The 17,819-nt window shown below is 41.6% G+C and overlaps 1 protein-coding gene across 9 annotated transcripts in view; it reads left to right on the plus strand.

Annotated features, from left to right (window-relative positions):
• Nucleotides 1-2,051: 2,051 nt before the first annotated feature.
• The window catches only part of scn8ab (sodium channel, voltage gated, type VIII, alpha subunit b), a 51,642-nt gene continuing 35,874 nt past the window's right edge, over nucleotides 2,052-17,819 (plus strand). For 2 of the 9 annotated variants that reach the window (XM_085160795.1, XM_085160796.1), the window contains exons 1-2: nucleotides 2,053-2,268; nucleotides 5,597-5,934. In XM_085160795.1, coding sequence (XP_085016921.1) covers nucleotides 5,653-5,934 — 282 coding nt within the window. In that variant the 5' untranslated portion in view covers nucleotides 2,053-2,268; nucleotides 5,597-5,652. The other 7 variants (XM_085160798.1, XM_085160792.1, XM_085160793.1 and 4 more) reach the window with 6 other exon arrangements.

Below are 17,819 nucleotides of genomic sequence, written 5' to 3' on the forward strand. Positions count from 1 at the left end.
GAACACGAGAAGCTCGAGAAATACCAAGGGCTCAGAGAAGAGCTCGAGAAGATGTGGAGGGTGAAGGTGATGGTGGTCCCAGTGGTAATCGGAGCACTAGGTGCAGTGACTCCTAAGCTAGGCGAGTGGCTCCAGCAGATCCCGGGAACAACATCGGAGATCTCTGTCCGGAAGAGCGCAGTCCTAGGAACAGCTAAGATACTGCGCCGGACCCTCAAGCTCCCAGGCCTCTGGTAGAGGACCCGAGCTTGAAGGATAAACTGCCTACAGGGGCGAGTGGGGAATTTATATATATATATATATATATATATATATATATAATATATATATATGAGAGAGAGAGAGAGAGAGGGAGAGTTTAAGAATAAACTTGTTTTATAGTTATAACAAGTTGCAGACTTCTTGTTTATTCTCTGCCCAACTCTGCTTGGATCAACTGATCGTTGTGTTTGTGGCATTTCAAACACACATTACCGACAGGCAAGCTGCCCTCTGGTCAACAAACTATGCATTATCAGCACTCACTTTACAGAATGTTGTCCAATTCTTATCTGATAAAGGATTTCATCTGCTCAACAGTCCTGGTTCTTCTTTGTTGTATATTCAATTTCATGAAATACCAGATGTTTTCAGTTGGTGAAAGGTCTGCGCTGCAGGCAGGCCAATTCATCACCCAGACTCTCCTATTACAAAGTCATGCTGTTGCAATAGCTGCGTTATGTGATTTAGCATTGCCTTGCTGAAATATGCAAGATCTTGGATGTAAAACGCAACATCTGGGAGGGAGCATATGTTGCTCTAAAACCTGCATATACCTGTCTGCATTGATGGCACCTTTCTACATTTGAAAGATGCCAATTCCAAAGGCACTAAAACACTTCCATACTATCAGAGATTCAGGCTTTTCAAACTTAATGCTGACAACAAACTGGATAGTCCTCCTCTCTTCTCCTCTCTCTCGTCTTCAGTTTCCCCAAAGGAGATTTTCAAGTTTTGATTTGTCTTACCAAGGAACAGTTTTACACGTCACATCAGTTCTTTTTAAATTAGCTTTGGTCCAGAGAAAATTATGGCATTTCTGTGTCATGTTCGCTTATGGTTTCTTGTTCACTTATGGCAATTTAAGAATAATCTGGAAGATTATTCTTAAATTGCTCCACAATTTGTAGACAGTTGTGCTCATCTTTAACATGCTAAGATGCTCTTTTATTTACCAAATCATGTTACTGAGCAGTTGCCAGCAGTTGCCACTGCACAGACTCAAACTTTCTTTTTCACGTGACTGTATTTACAGTGATGCTGTGCTTTTCCAGTAAGAATAATTAGATGCAAATGCTGCCATCAAATTCCAAGCTAATATTGAGCTGAGGTAATATTTCTCATGAAATGTTAAAATGTTTCAGTTTAAACACGTGATATATTTTCTCTGTTCTGATGTGAACAAAATGTGGATTTATGAGATTTTCAGAGCACTGCATTCTATCTTTACTTACATATTACAACATATTACAAAACAACCCAACATTTTGGAGCAGGGGTATTATATACCACTGCTGGTATATACCTTATATTTTGTCTTCTTTCAACTGTAATGCATGCTTCATCCTGTCACCACAATGCTACGAGCTCCTTAATCATGGGATATACTTAGTTCTTCACAGGACTGCACAGACTCAAACTTTCTTTTTCACATGCCTGTATTTACAGTGATGCTGTGGATCATTTTGAAAGGAACTTACAAAATAGCAATTCTGGTTTTGTATCTGCTCATTTATGACACAAGGTGTGACAAATTTCGTGTTAAACTTAATTCTACAAATCAGTTGTATTGAATGCATATTCTATGCAATCTAAGCATTAAAGTAATATTAAACAAATGATTTGTTTTTGGTTTGGTTTATTAATTTGAAAAAATTAAAGATTAAGGTATATTTTGCTAACTGCTTACAAATCCCAACCAGAATACGAACGAGTTATCTTACATGAGTAGCGTACACTGTCCTTTTTTTTAAATAAAAAAATAAATAAAAAATAAATAAAAAATACATTTCCTTACGACGCTGCGGTCTCTCGTCCGTTATTGAAACCAGAGGCATTTACCGACACTCCCCAACAATTTGCTGAGAGTCATCAATTATGCAGGGTAGCCGCACGCACTGGGAAGGAAGATAGCAGCAACAATATGGCGACAGCCGCATTTACTCCCGGCTCTTTCCCACATCTGCAGTTCGGTGACAGCTGTCTGGATTTCTGTTAATGCGAGAAAAAGTAAGTAGACCTTATTTTTTCTGCTTTGTCTTTTATTTCACGTCACGGGATGGATCTCGGTCTTACTTTGTCGACTGACTGCATCCCAGTGCCGCAGAGCGGTCCCTCTCTCAGCATCTTTTCCCAGCGTCTGTGGAGGGCTCCTTGCCAGTACATGGACTAACATGTAAGCGGGGCGGCAGGCAGAAGTAGCAAAGATGTGATTTATGGAAGGAAAAACAGCCATCGAAATGCGACGTGGTAGAAAAAGGGGAGACGGGAGGTTGTTAAGGGAGTTGGCCCGCCGCTGGATGATAGGCTATGACATTTCAGTGTGTCGGGATGTTAAACACAGCCTACGCATATAAGTGAGATCATGTCAAACTTCTGTCAGTGGCCACAGCAACTATGGTGTGTGCTCTCAATGGCTACGCGATTAATGCGCCCCTGGCAAAAAATCATCCTCCCAGCATTTCCAGCTTTGTGCCATTATTTTCTAGGCTAACTGATAGTTTTACCCCCTCCCCTGCCACCCCCACACTCCACCTCTGTGCCCCCCTCCCTCTTTCAGTCTCTTTGGAGACTGTATTGCAGGAAGAGGTAGGTGCGTCTGTAGTTTGGCAGTCCTCAAAGGGGACCACGACACCCCTTTCTAGTCTTTTCGTGCAGTATTTCCCGCGGTGGTGGTACTCTGTAAACCTGCATCACAAGGAGTCTATAGATCTCCGAGGTCTATAGATACGGGTGCGGTGGCTAAGCTGTAACATTAAGGCCATTTTAGTTTCGTTTATTTTCTGCAAAAAGCTCAATTTCACTTTCTGCTGGGCGAACTGGGTTGTGCTGACTTCGTGTGTGTTTTTGTCGGTCCAGAAATGAGTATTCGGGATGTAGCTTGTGCATTTAACTGACCTACTAGAGTCAGAGCCCGTATAGCAGCAGTAAACCACACTGCAGTATTTTAGGCTATGGCCCTATAGAACAACGGCGCGCCTCAGTAACAGTGGACTTTACCCTGGACTGCACAGGCTACATATCAGCATCACCAGGCCACTTTCATGGCAAGACGTAGAATATTAAAGAGGGAGTGGGTGGTCTTAATCCCACAAAGGGTAGAAGTTCTCTAAGAAATAGGAAGATGTGTGCTTGATTTGTGTTCAGTTTTACCGCACAGCTCCCTGAAGGGAAGAGCTCTGTAATAATTGTTTCTCTTTCCTCCTCTGTTCTCTGAGGACAAACGGGTTCAGATGAATAATCAATTCATCAAATTCCCACTCAGGACATCAAAACTTCGGGCCTACCTGAAATAGAGTCAGCTCTATGATATGAGGGGGTTACTTGAGCCCCCTTTCATATTTGGCAAGCAGCTTATTTCCTCAGCAACGTTTCGTTTTGATGGCATTTAGAGACCGGCAACGTTTAGACTTCGCTGCAGGAAATGAAGGATGAAGTTCTGCCCGATCCATGTGACTCTGATGCAAGAGCCCCGTACGCCTCCTACTCTGGAGCACAGATGTCTCCGCGGTGTCCTGATAGCTTCATCACATGTCAGGTCATCATCAGAGAGAGAGAGAGCCGAATCAAAAGCTTCTCCTTTCTTCACCGGGAGTGCGGCCGCTGTGCGCCTGGATGCCTTTCCTATGGGCAGAGGGCGCAGCGTCACGGCTCTTTTTCTATGGGAGGCAACTGAGGCTTTCGGAATTTTTGGGCTTTTCTATCATCCATTCCTTATTTTCACTTTGAGCGGATTTTAATCAGACCGAGACCGGGTTGGCTCTGCGGACTTTAGCTCCGGCTGTGTGCGGTAGCATTCACTGCAAATTATGTAAGAGTGACCCGAGCAGCGCTTTTAATTTGAGAAAAAGTCCCATTTTTGCACTTTTTAAAAATGCTTTTCATGCGATCCTTTAAGTTTTGCTGGAAATCATAAAAACGACATCTGCAAAATTTCGAGCAGTTTTACTGCCTGTTTTTTGTTTGTTTGTTTGTTTTAGATTTGTCCCAGCTTTACCTGTGAGTGCACACGAACTGCTGGTCATGCTATTGCATCCTGGTTTGAATCACCTTGACGGATCAATTGATGTAGCGTTGGTGGAAGGAGACTTGGAGGTTGTGCCGTGGTTGGGTTACTTAAATCGGACTTCGTTCCCCTTCTTTTTCTCCAACATACTCAGATACCGGGTTGCCGGATCTCTCTCTGCCTGTGGATTGCTTTTGAGTTCTTTTTTGATTTATACCCAGGTCTGTAACCTTGCCATTGTTCCCCTAAATGTTTTGCACACACTCATGTTTGAATTTTTTGACTTGACTGTTTAATATAGTGTATTAAAGAGCATGCACAGCCATCTGGGGACTGAAATCTATCTATTCAGGGTGCATAAAGACAGTATTATAACCTTACTTTTAAGCAATGAGTCAGAGTATGAGAGGCTAAATAACAGTGACCAATTCATAAAATCATTTATGCATTGCTGTGTGAAACGGTTCTGTGCCTAAGAATGTTAAACTATTATAAATCAGTAATTAATAAAGTTAATCAATCATTTAATTGTTGTTACAGGATACCAGGAATGTGGCATTTGTAAAGTGTATCACAGTAGGGGTCAGGTGGATGAATTTGTCACACTGAATCACAAAAACTGTGATTTATGGGAAAGCTAAATGTATTTTAAAGCCAGCTCATCATGCACAGTGAATATTTACATTATCATCATGGATGAAACCCCACCCTGACTCGCATTAAGTTTATTAAGTTCTTTTGGTGACAGTGTTCTCATGTCTGACTTTACTGAAATGAGAAATGTCTGGTGCTTTCTGGCTTGTGTGTTTGTTTTGCACTGAAGAGGGCTGAATTTGCCTGTGTGCACTTAACATTTCTACTAGCAGCAAGAGCTGTTTGAACTCCACTACAGCTTAGTTTTTCCATATCTGGGTATATCATTTCCATAGCTGAAAGCTGCACGTATACTGCTGCAGAGTTGGATGTCTCTTCTAGTGAGAGCTACCACTTTCACATTATGGTTTTTCATTTTATTCTTCACTACTTTAGGCGCTGTGTAGATGCAAATAAAATGTAAAGTAAATGCAGAATTTATGTCAGATATATTTTGAAGGAGAGGCTATCAGACGTACAGTGCATAAACTCAAGAAGAGAAAACTTGACACGTCTCCTTGTTATGTAAAGTTGGGGTCACAGAGGTGAGAACAAAAGGGAATTCAATGCTGTCTGTGTGCCTCAGTCATTAAGGCTGATGGTTAGATGCTTGCACTTTTTATTTCTTTTAACCCTCTTTTTGTCTTTGTTGAGTATCTGTTCTCACTCTTCCACCCTTTATCGCTGTCTTCCTATCAGAGCTGGATGTCTGGGATGGAAAACAAATAAAGAGGAAATAGCTGCAGGATGAAAACATGGCCGCACCCCTTCTTGCACCCCCAGGACCTGACAGCTTCAAGAAATTCACCCCGGAGTCACTCGCTAATATCGAGAAACGCATCAACGAAGAGAAGAACAAGAAGCCGCCCAAGCCAAGATCAGACAGCAGTCACCGCGACACATCCGACGAAAATGAGCCCAAGCCCAACAGTGACCTGGAGGCTGGGAAGAGCCTGCCGTTCATCTACGGCGATATCCCTGATGGAATGGTGGCCACACCACTGGAGGATTTGGACCCGTTCTACCTAAATCAGAAAGTAAGTTGTTATACAGCCTTACTCCACTAAACAAATGTCCCCTTCTTACCAGACAAACACTACATATATTAAATCAAGTTTAAGGATTCCAACTCTCTTGAATTCTCTGAATAGTATTAAACCATTGTCCTGAACCTCCTGATGGGCAACTGCCATCACTGTAAACTTAACACATTAGGTGATTTGAAATGAACAACAAATTTAGATCTCATATCACTTCAAGCAGAAAAATCAAATTATTGTTACCACAGAGCTAGAGATAACAAAGATGACCTTGAGGCAATCAACTGCTTTTTAAAACTATTTTTTAGTGATGGTACTGGGGCTTCGAGGCAGTCATTAGAGTGTGCTTTGATAATATAAAATGCCCGTGAGTTTATATATATGTTTTTTTTTTTACTACACTTGTACAATGAAAGCAAAGCTGAGGAAGAAGGACATTTGCCTCGGCTCGTGCAACACTGCAGGGCTGCTGTGGAATGCAGTTCTTGGGCAGCGGTTAGTCTCGGGTTTCTGCAGGGTTGATTAATAATATGTGTTAATGCATAATAAAGATGATGTAACAGCTGGAGGGGACGACAAATTTGCCTTCATGTTTCAGTGCTATTGTGAACTGAATTCTGTTACGACAAAGCAAACTCCCACATAACAAGTGCTCTGTCAGGATGGCGGAGGAGAAAAATGATCTAACTGGATCGTGTTTATCAGCGCAGCGTGTGATTTCTCACAACGTGGAAGTTCATTTTCTCTCGTTTTCTTGAATTTTAGTGTTAAACAGTACATTTCTTTAATTTTAAAATAGATAAACCAGAAAAAATCAAAGGTTTTCTCAGCGTTCCTTCAAAATCATTGTTACGCAGCGTTTGTAATGTTTTTTTTTCCTCTCAACATCACACAGTTAACTAATTTTCTTACTTAATGAAAGAATTAATGTGATGTAACTACAGATGACAAAAAAACCCAAACTCATATTTCCGCCCCAAGTCATGTATTTCTTATTAATGAGACCCAAGGCACTGAGATTCCTGTCACTCCATACTAGGAAAAGAGGAATGAGTAGTGGAAGGCAGAAGATGGCAGAAGAGGACAGGGAGTGGAGAGAAAAAGGCTGGAGTGTGCAATAGTACTTTCAGCTGTGTGTAGGTGGGGAGTAGCCAGTCTCCAGTGTGGTAGCAGGGATAATGTGTAAGAGAATCTGTGGGCTCTGTAGACGCCAGAAGCCCAGTCAGCAAGACTCATGATCTCAACTAGAAGCACTTCCTCGTAGGCTGGATGGAACTATTAAGTACATGTGCCTTTTCTGATCTATTGAACCAAAGCCCTGATTCAGTGGTATATATATATATATATATTAGGGGTGCAACAATACTCGTATCGATATTGAACCGTTCGATACAGTGCTTTCGGTTCAGTACGCATATGTATCGAACAATACAAAATTTTAAATTTATTTTATCAACTTTCCTTCTGACGGTGCTGTCTGTGTTGAGCGCTCAGTGGATCTGCGCTCGACAGTGCAGCCTAGGCGGAGTAGTCGAACCCAGATTCACTGAGAGCAGGGCAAGCTAGCAGACAGAAGTTAAGCTCTCCTTGCAGCATGGCAAATTGAACCTCCCCCACCCTCATTCAGATCTGGCGTTTGGAACTATTTTGGTTTTCATGTGATGTATGACCCTGAAGGTAAGCGCGTCATGGACAAAAGTAAAACAGTATGTTGGATGTGCCAGGCAATGCTCAATTACATGGGTGGGAACTAGTGCGTTAGTGCAGTTAGCTCGTTAACGTGTTGGCCATCCAGCCCCACACACTAGTGATGGGTCGTTCGCGAACGAAATGGCTCTTAGAGCCGGCTCGTTGAAGTGAACGACGCGAGCCGGCTCCTTATTGGGAGCCGTGAGTTGTTGTTTTTTTCTTTCTCTCACCCTCTCACTCGCCCTTTTTTCGTAAACTCCTCATGCGCGGCCTGTACTTTGCGCTGGGCAGAGGGGGGAGGGGCGTTAGTTACACTCGCAGTAGCACAGGAACAGAGCCAGAGAGAAAGAGAGCGAGGGACAACAACATCACATTAGAAAGGTATAGTAATCATCCACTATTTTCAGTTGCAGATGATAAAGGTTTCAGAAATCATGCAGGCCAATATGACAGAGAATGTGCATCTTCTTTTTGTTTTAATATTTTAATTTATATTTAATTGTGTTGTGGTTTGCAGTGTTTTGTGTTGTTTCACGTTAAATTTGTTTAAAAGGAAAAAGCTGAAAATTTAAATAGTTAAAAGTTGAAATGTAAATAGTTGTTTTTTTGTATTATATGATTTATTTATTACATTTTATGTGGAGTGAATAAATAAAGTATATTTATGGTGGACCTTAGAGACAAAGCACGTACAAACTCCAAAACACGTAAAAACTCAGAATCACGTACAAAAGACAACAGAAGTGCTCCAGGATGCTGGGCGCAGTGTTGAGCTTTTGTTACCTAGTGGCTACACAAGCCAGCAAGTATCAACAACCGGATTTGGTGTGTGGTAGTAACAGGTAAAGGAACTTTTTTTTTTTTTTTTTTAAACTATTTGAATAAATATGAGTGCTTGTCTATAAATACACAAACCATACACACATGCTTTCAATTGTGTAATTTAAGTGATCTGGGTAGCTCTGTTTTGGAAGTTCAGTAAACGCTAGAAATGTGTTTTGGAGTTTGTACGTGCTTTTTGGAGTTTGTATATGCTTTAGAGTTTGTACGTGCTTTGTCTCTAGGGGCCGTATATAAACATATATAAATAAAACCACTTTTTTTACATTAGTAATTCATTTTCTGCATAATTTTATATTATTGTTAATGATTAAATAATTAAAGCAACAAAACAACCTGAAGAGCCGGTTCGGAGCCGAAAGAGCCGGCTCTTTTTAGTGAGCCGAGCCGAAAGAGCCGGATCTCTAAAAAGAGCCGGAAATCCCATCACTACCACACACGGGGCGATTGGCGGTAGCTCGTTAACGGAGATTTGCCGTGTTGCGGCGTTAACGTCATTTCAACGAGATTAACGCTGACAGCACTAGTGGGAACACAACGAATATGACTGCACATTTACTAGAGGTGGGAATCACCATACATCCCACGATATGATATTATCACAATACTTAACGCACGATACGATATTATTGCAATTTTTAAAAATATTTTGCGATATTCAGATTCTGTACATAAAGGTAAACTTTATCAATATTCATTTTATCTAATATCAAAGTCTCACACTCAGTCTTTCTCTCATTTCAGTTTTATTGTTGACAAACTGAACGGTTTGTATTACAGTCTAGTCCAACTTAAGTGAATGCAACCATCTGGTACAATTATAGCTATTCTGAACTATGACATTTATGAAAACTATGCAGCCCCTTCAGCAACTGAAGAATTTGAAAGTAAATTAAAACAAAATATAATTTTACATTAAATAAAAAAGTTTTAAACTTAATTAAAATAAAACATGTCTTAAATTAAAATAAGTAAACTGTCATGTTTATTGCTGCCAAAAAAAAAGTTAAACAAATTTGGACAGTGAAGGAATGTCAGGATTCTTGCTCAGAAAAAGGATCAACATGCTCTGAAGTCAGAGCACAAAAACCTTTTTGTAACAAAATATCGATTTCTGCTGTCCCTGTATCGATACATTATTAGCAAACAAAATATCACGATACTACACAGTATCGATTTTTTCCCCTACCCCTAACATTTACTCAGACAGCATCCTAAGACAAGTGGAAGCAGACAAAAACAACAAGCACGCATGCTACAAACTTTACCGAGTCATTTAGACAGCCGTTAGCACATGATTCTCCTTATGGGGACCTGATATGTTTAATATGCTGCTGAGAGTATAGCCCAGAAGAAACATATAGTATAGCTTTTATTTTGGAAAGAGCCATTTCTCTGTAATAAACTCTTTTCCAAAGATGAGTGATTTCTCGGTCAGATAGATTTATTTATTTTTTATTACTTTGCTGTTTCAGCAACATTAAATTTAAAAACTGTACTTTTGAGTTAAAATATATATTTATAATTTTAATATATTTTGTATCAAAAAAATATCAAACCGTGACACCAAAGTATCGAACCGAACCATGAATTTTGTGTATCGTTGCACCCCTTATATATATATATATATATATATATATATATATATATATATAAAACACCCAGCACGCCCCTGCGGGCGGTTTATCCTTCAAGCTCGGGTCCTCTACCAGAGGCCTGGGAGCTTGAGGGTCCTGCGCAGTATCTTAGCTGTTCCCAGGACTGCGCTCTTCTGGACAGAGATCTCCGATGTTATTCCCGGGATCTGCTGGAGCCACTCGCCTAGCTTGGGAGTCACCGCACCTAGTGCTCCGATTACCACGGGGACCACCGATACCTTCACCCTCCACATCCTCTCGAGCTCTTCTCTGAGCCCTTGGTATTTCTCCAGCTTCTCGTGTTCCTTCTTCCTGATGTTGCTGTCATTCGGAACCGCTACATCGATCACTACGGCTGTCTTCTTCTGTTTGTCTACTACCACTATGTCCGGTTGGTTAGCCACCACCATTTTGTCCGTCTGTATCTGGAAGTCCCACAGGATCTTAGCTCGGTCATTCTCCACCACCCTTGGGGGCATTTCCCATTTTGACCTCGGGACTTCCAGGTTATACTCGGCACAGATGTTCCTGTACACTATGCCGGCCACTTGGTTATGGCGTTCCATGTATGCCTTGCCTGCTAGCATCTTGCACCCTGCTGTTATGTGCTGGATTGTCTCTGGGGCATCTTTACACAGCCTGCACCTGGGGTCTTGCCTGGTGTGATAGACCCCAGCCTCTATGGATCTTGTACTCAGAGCTTGTTCTTGTGCTGCCATGATTAGTGCCTCTGTGCTATCTTTCAGTCCAGCTTTGTCCAGCCACTGGTAGGATTTCTGGATATCAGCCACCTCCTCTATCTGCCGGTGGTACATACCGTGCAGGGGCCTGTCCTTCCATGATGGTTCCTCGTCTCCCTCCTCTTTCTTGGGTTTCTGCTGCCTGAGGTATTCACTGAGCACGCTGTCAGTTGGGGCCATCTTCGAGATGTATTCTTGGATGTTCGTTGTCTCATCCTGGACTGTGGTGCTGACACTCACCAGTCCCCGACCCCCTTCCTTCCGCTTAGCGTACAGCCTCAGGGTGCTGGACTTGGGGTGAAACCCTCCATGCATGGTAAGGAGCTTTCTTGTCTTTATGTCAGTGGCTTCTATCTCCTCCTTTGGCCAGCCTATTACCCCAGCAGGGTACCTGATCACGGGCAGGGCGTACGTGTTGATGGCCCGGATCTTGTTCTTACCGTTCAACTGACTCCTCAGGACTTGCCTGACCCTCTGCAGGTACTTGGTGGTTGCAACTTTCCTAGCGGCCTCTTCATGGTTCCCATTCGCCTGCGGGATCCCCAGGTACTTGTAACTGTCCTCTATGTCTGCAATGTTGCCTTCTGGTAGTTCAATCCCCTCAGTTCTGACTACCTTCCCTCTCTTTGTTACCATCCGACTACACTTCTCCAGCCCGAACGACATTCCAATGTCATTGCTGTATAGCCTGGTAGTGTGGATCAGTGAATCGATGTCTCGTTCACTCTTGGCATACAGCTTGATGTCATCCATGTACAGGAGGTGGCTGACAACTTCTCCGTTCCGTAGTCGGTATCCGTAGCCAGTCTTGTTAATGATCTCACTGAGGGGGTTCAGGCCTATGCAGAACAGCAGTGGGGACAGAGCATCTCCCTGGTAGATCCCGCACTTGATGGTGACTTGTGCTATGGGCTTGGAGTTGGCCTCTAGTGTTGTACGCCACATCCCCATTGAGTTCCTGATGAAGGCTCTTAGGGTCCCATTGATCTTGTACAATTCTAGGCATTCCAGTATCCAGCTGTGGGGCATTGAGTCATAGGCCTTCTTGTAATCAATCCAGGCAGTGCACAGGTTGGTTAGTCTGGTCTTGCAGTCTCGGCTGACTGTTCTGTCTACCAGTAGCTGGTGTTTTGCGCCTCTGGTATTCTTGCCAATTCCTTTCTGTGTCCCGCTCATGTATTGACCCATGTGCCTGTTCATCTTAGCCGATATGATGCCTGACAGGAGCTTCCATGTAGTACTGAGGCAGGTTATTGGTCGGTAGTTGGAGGGGATTGGTCCCTTCTTGGGGTCCTTGGGGATCAGGACCGTCCGACCTTCGGTTAGCCATTCCGGGTGTCCCTCGTTAACTAGCAGCTGGTTCATTTGGGCTGCCAGACGCTCGTGGAGTGCAGTCAGCTTCTTCAGCCAGTAGGCGTGAACCATGTCGGGCCCTGGTGCTGTCCAACTCTTCATACTGGAGACCCTTTCTTGGATATCTGCCACTGTGATGGTTACTGGACCCTGTTCAGGGAGGTTGCTATGGTCTGCCCTCAGATCCACTAGCCACTGAGCATTGCCGTTATGGGTTGCGTCCTTCTCCCATATGCTCTTCCAGTATTGCTCCGTCTCCAGCCTTGGTGGTGCTGTTCTCTTATTATTGTTCCCTTGCCACTGAGAGTACACCTTTGCTGGTTCTGTGGAGAACAGCTGGTTTATTCTCCTGCCTTCTATCTCTCTGGTGTACCTCCTCAAGCGGCTGGCCAAGGCTGTGAGTCTTTATATATATATATATATATATATATATATATATATATATATATATATATATATATATATACATATACCACTGAATCAGGGCTTTGGCTCAATAGATCAGACTTCTTTTCTGATAAATTTGTTTTCTAATAAAACTATTCAGTTGGAATATTCAGCATGCTTAAAAAGAAAAAAAAAAGTCAAAACGTGTAACGTTTCCATGTCATTTTGTTACATGAAACATTCAATTTAATGAAATCTGGTCAAATGAAATTTACTTGATTCAGTTTATGTTAAGCTTATTTCTCATAATGATTTATTATTTGAATAAATAAACATTTGTCTTTATATATTTCATTTGCTATTTTCTTAAAATAATTGCTTCATGTTTACAAAGGCCAAGAATAATTTTTCAGATTGATCTAAATCTTCCTGCAGAGTTTTCTTTTAAACAGTAGTGTAATGATAATCAACCCCCTGTGTATTTATATGCTCTTACTGTCCAGATGATTTGCGGTACATGGCGGAAGTATTCTTTAAAATGGTTATGATCACATGATAACATCTACATTATCAGTATACAGGGTTCTGCTTCAAACGAAGTAGCATAGCATAGTATTTCCACATGGTCTTTGACCAGAATATCATGCGAGAGGTCTTTTAGACTAATATTTTTTCCGTTGGTACAAAAGCCAATATAATACCACACAAGCTAAATAAGATCACTCAGAAATATAAAAATGCCTCACTGGCGACTTACAGCCACAGTCCTTAGTTTGTTTGTTTTTTAATCCTCTGAGCAGCTCTGTTGGTGCAGCCGTGACTATGCTGCATGGCTGAAGAACACATTTACACTGAATTAGGTAAATAAGGTATGGGTGCTAAACTTTTACACTTCCATCCATCTTTGGCTTCACTGATTCCTGCATACAGTATGTGTTTCTGAACATATCAATACAGGTTTTGATTTCTCTTTATTCTGCTCAGTCACGATTTGCTTCCCTTATCGCAGCTAATTATGCGGTGAATCAGCAACATCATACCATCTTTTGTACCAGTGAACTGCCTAATCCACTCATGTATTTAACTTTGATTATAACCATGGAATTTACTCTAGTTAGTTAGTTACTCTTACTCCTCTCCCCCTGTTTCTGCAATCACCTTTTCGGGCTGCTCGTCTCCTCTGCTCAACCCACCGTCGCTCACCGCTGCGCTGTGTCAATGAGTGTGTCTGAGTGCGTTCATGTGTGTTTGCGTGTGTGTGTGTTACCATCAGCTGCAGTAAACCTGATCACAGCACTTTAATGCAGTGTTAAAGTGGTACTGTATGGCGAAAAAGAAGCTCTGGTTTTGTTAGTTTGAAAGCTTGATGTGCTTTCTGTATGTGGCATTTCTGTGACTGTTGTATTCTAGCAGCACCCAGTCGAGCAGTCTGCACAGGCTTGTGCAGGGCAGCAACTGCTAGTGGGTGCACAAGGGGAGCTCACAGCGAAAGGAGCAGTTGCTTCTGAAGCTCAGCATGTAGCATTGCACACACCATTACATTATGTCCCTATCCCATCATCTCTGTCAGTGTGTTTGTCTATCTCCATTACTCCCCTTTCTCCTCTCCTTTCCGCTGCCTCCTCTCTGGCATGTTTTTTTTCCTTTCGGGGTGTAGTAAATTAGAATGAAGCCCAGCCTTTAGTGCTCTGTCTGAGTCCTCAGTCTCTGATGACACAGCATCCTCCTGTTCTGAGCTGAGTGAGGAACGGATGGAGGGAGGGGAGGGGGGTTGAATGTGCTTTCACTGCTAGTCAGGTTGGTATTAAGAGGGAAGGTAGGGTAAGGGGTGGAAAGTGTTTGTTTTTTGTTTGCAGCACAGCATATGGGTAAGGAAGTGGGATGACGCAGTTTTTCTGATACAGGTGAATTAGCTTTGAGTCATTCATATTTAGATGTGACCGTCTGTCCGCTGAGTTTCGACGGCAGCGAATGAGCTATATTTGCTGACACTTAGTAATTAATTAACATGTCTCGTGAGATCAATGCTGGTTGGCCATAAAGGAAGTGCTATGGAAATAATACTTTGTCAAGTCTAACAATACTTTTACTTGACTATGTCCATACCAGGTACACTTTACAGATTGGGTTTTTGACCGTTCTCGCTTGCAAAAGTGGACCAGATCACAACAGAAATAATATCTACTTTGCCACTTTATTGTTTGGTCAGCATCTTAAAAGGGTAAAAAACTGCATGTTTGTCTGGTTTGGGTTAAAAATGATTCTAATGTAATCATTTGTGCATTTTTGTTTGATCTGCTTTATACATTTTTTATGTCCATCTTCTAATACATGCGCTGATCACAAAGACTTTATTGTAGTCAGTTTCATAAAGAAGTAATTAAGAGAAATATACCACCTCTTCCCTGCGACTTACTTACTATAATCTCCCCTTTAAGATTTCATTGAGCTTTCTTTGTTTCTCATCTCTAAGTTTCTCTGCTGCATGCCTACCAATTCCTCCTACTCCTCCTCCTCCCTCCATCTACCCATCCATCTCAGGTTTGGCTCTCTCATCTCTGCAGCTCTTTGGCTTTCTGTTCTGCATCACTCCCCCTCCATCCTCTTATCTGTCTCTCTTCGGCTCTCTTTGCTTGTGTCCCGTACCTCCATGTGTCCGCTCCATGCAAACACAAACACATCTGCAAGTAGACTGCCATTGTAGCTGCGTTCTGTCTCCTGATTCTTGCATGTGCTTTGTTGAGAGTTATTATCATTTCCACAGCTTTGCAGCAAAGGTGGCTTGGTAGAATGAAGCCCGACCTGCTGAGTCGTGCATTTAAAGGTGTGCATATTCATTTGTTTATAGCAATATAGATCAGTGCTATTGTGATAAGCGTATGCACTGTACCTTCATGCACTTTGTGTGAATGACTGCAGTAATCATTATGTGCCGCACAGTCATTTGTTTGGTACTTATCTACTATAGCCACTCTATTTGATTGTATGTTTATCCATTTGAAGAGATGCAATTGAACCACTCGTTCACTACATGTTAAATATTTTCATCCCGCTGGAATGCTTTGTGAAGGCTAAAACCTTCATTTCATAACGATGAACTGATTCACTGTCTGTGATCCTACTTTACAGAGTTTGTTCAAGAAATTAATTAAACCAGGGAAAATTGTTCTGTCAGTTAGGCGCTTTGAAGAATTTAAACAGTCAAAGGTATCCTTCTCACATTCACTCAGCTGCTGATTTCATTGGTTGGATTCAGGATGGCGGCTGCTAACGATGACATGCTTCATGTGTGTGCCTGTTTTCTTGTGCAGGTCCTTCCATCTAGTTTTATTCCTTAAAAAACTGTGAAAAGTGAATTCCAGTTTACAAAATACTCTTATAATTTATATCTGACCACAAAGATTTGCTCCCATTTTTGGAATCAGGAACAAAAGTTGGACTGTCCTTTTTTTGTGAACACCATTTTTACTCATACGTTAGTTCGACTTTTTTTTTTTTTAAGAATATGACTTAGGATGTGCAAAAATAGCCTGTAAAAATGACACGTTTTCTAAAAGAATTAATTCATTCACTATATATAAGGTTCAGCGATTTATTGATTATGTGATCAATTAAGGAAACTGCCAGACATTTACAAACCTTGTAGTAATCATGCCAAGTTTGCGTCAACAGTAGATTTTTCTGTCTCCAGGCTGAGACAATTCATAAAGTAGTTAGAAAGTCTTTACAATTGAGTCTACGGAAGTTTCTGCATTCCCAGATGCAGCAGAGGGTGACCTGGAGTATGTGAAAAAGTCTTGATCCACTCCTCTTTTCTGTGCTGCTAAGGAGCCAGACGTTCTTGTAGTTTTTCTTTTTTTTGTGGATACCATCTGCCTTTTCTGTCATTTTCAGTCCAGTCCTTTGAAAATAATCACAGACACACTACTAGTGCATTAAAAACATGAATAGATAATGAGACACACACAGTAGAACACGATCACTCGTGGATTGACCTCCCCAGAGCTCGGACCTCAAAATTACCGAAGGAGTGTGGGATCATCTTGACAAAGAACAGAATAAGACAGTCAACATCCACAGACAAGCGTTGAATGTCCTCGAGGAAGCCTGGAGAACTATTCCTGAAGACTGCTTAAATTACAAAAAAGGCTTGGCAAATTGTACAAGCTCTGTTTTTGCCTTATAGACTATATTTCCATGTTTGTTTGTTCATGCTTCAATAAATTGCAGCACCTTTCCCCCTGTATTCTTAGCAAACGGGATGGGTAAAGATATACCATACTACAATATGGATTACTATAATATACAATAGAGACTCAGGTTTTATAATGACTCAGGTTTTTAAAAGCATCAGTAAACCCATATGACTTAACTATTGCAATATCCTTGACATTGATTAGCCTATCATAGTCTTGCACAGTGGGCATATGTAAACTGCTAATGAGATATTCCTGTCCTTCCATCCCAATGCTGTATTTGCCTGGTGAGCGAAAACCTTCACTTGACCTCTGGGAGAGATTTACCCTTTGGACAAGACTTGGACAAGTCTGTGATTTCCTCTTTTTCCTGTGATCATTAAGTAGATAATCCTTTTTATTTTCCAAAAAAAAAAAGTAAGAGGATATTTTGAGTAGTGGATATGATCTATGGACAAAAAGCAGCAGGAAAGGGGAAAGGAGGGGGAGAGTAAGGAGTTGTCTGATCTAGAGGATACATTTTGTCTTTAGCCAGACTAAGGGAACTATTTTTGATTTAATTAGATTTCTGGACACCACTTGATTCAGGACACTTTGAGTCGCCTCCTCGTTTCTTTTCCCCTGGTGGAAATCCCAAACTCACAGTGTGTGTATTTGTGATATGGTTACTAAAGACCAAATGCATCTATCATATGGGTTATCACTACAGAAGTACAAGGATTCCTCGTCCCTTTCGTCTTCTTCTTCTTATCATTACTGTTACTATTATTACTTCCATATCGATTAGCTCAATGAACTGAGCTAACTGATAATTGATATCCATCCATAACATTTTATGAATGCAAGCTCACTGCGATATAAGTGATTAGCTTTTGAACTCAGAGGATACAATCGCTGTTCTTCAGTGAGGGCATAACAAAGAACATGATCAGTTTTCTCCATATAGTGGCAGCTGATATTGTCAGTGATGTCATAAAGACGCAGAAGAGGCTGTTGTGAACAAAAAAAAATATCCAGGCAGCGTCCACATTCATAACTCA

The sequence above is a fragment of the Neolamprologus multifasciatus genome, chromosome 5, assembly GCF_963576455.1.
Source record: "Neolamprologus multifasciatus chromosome 5, fNeoMul1.2, whole genome shotgun sequence".
In the NCBI taxonomy this organism is placed as follows: Eukaryota; Metazoa; Chordata; class Actinopteri; order Cichliformes; family Cichlidae; genus Neolamprologus; species Neolamprologus multifasciatus.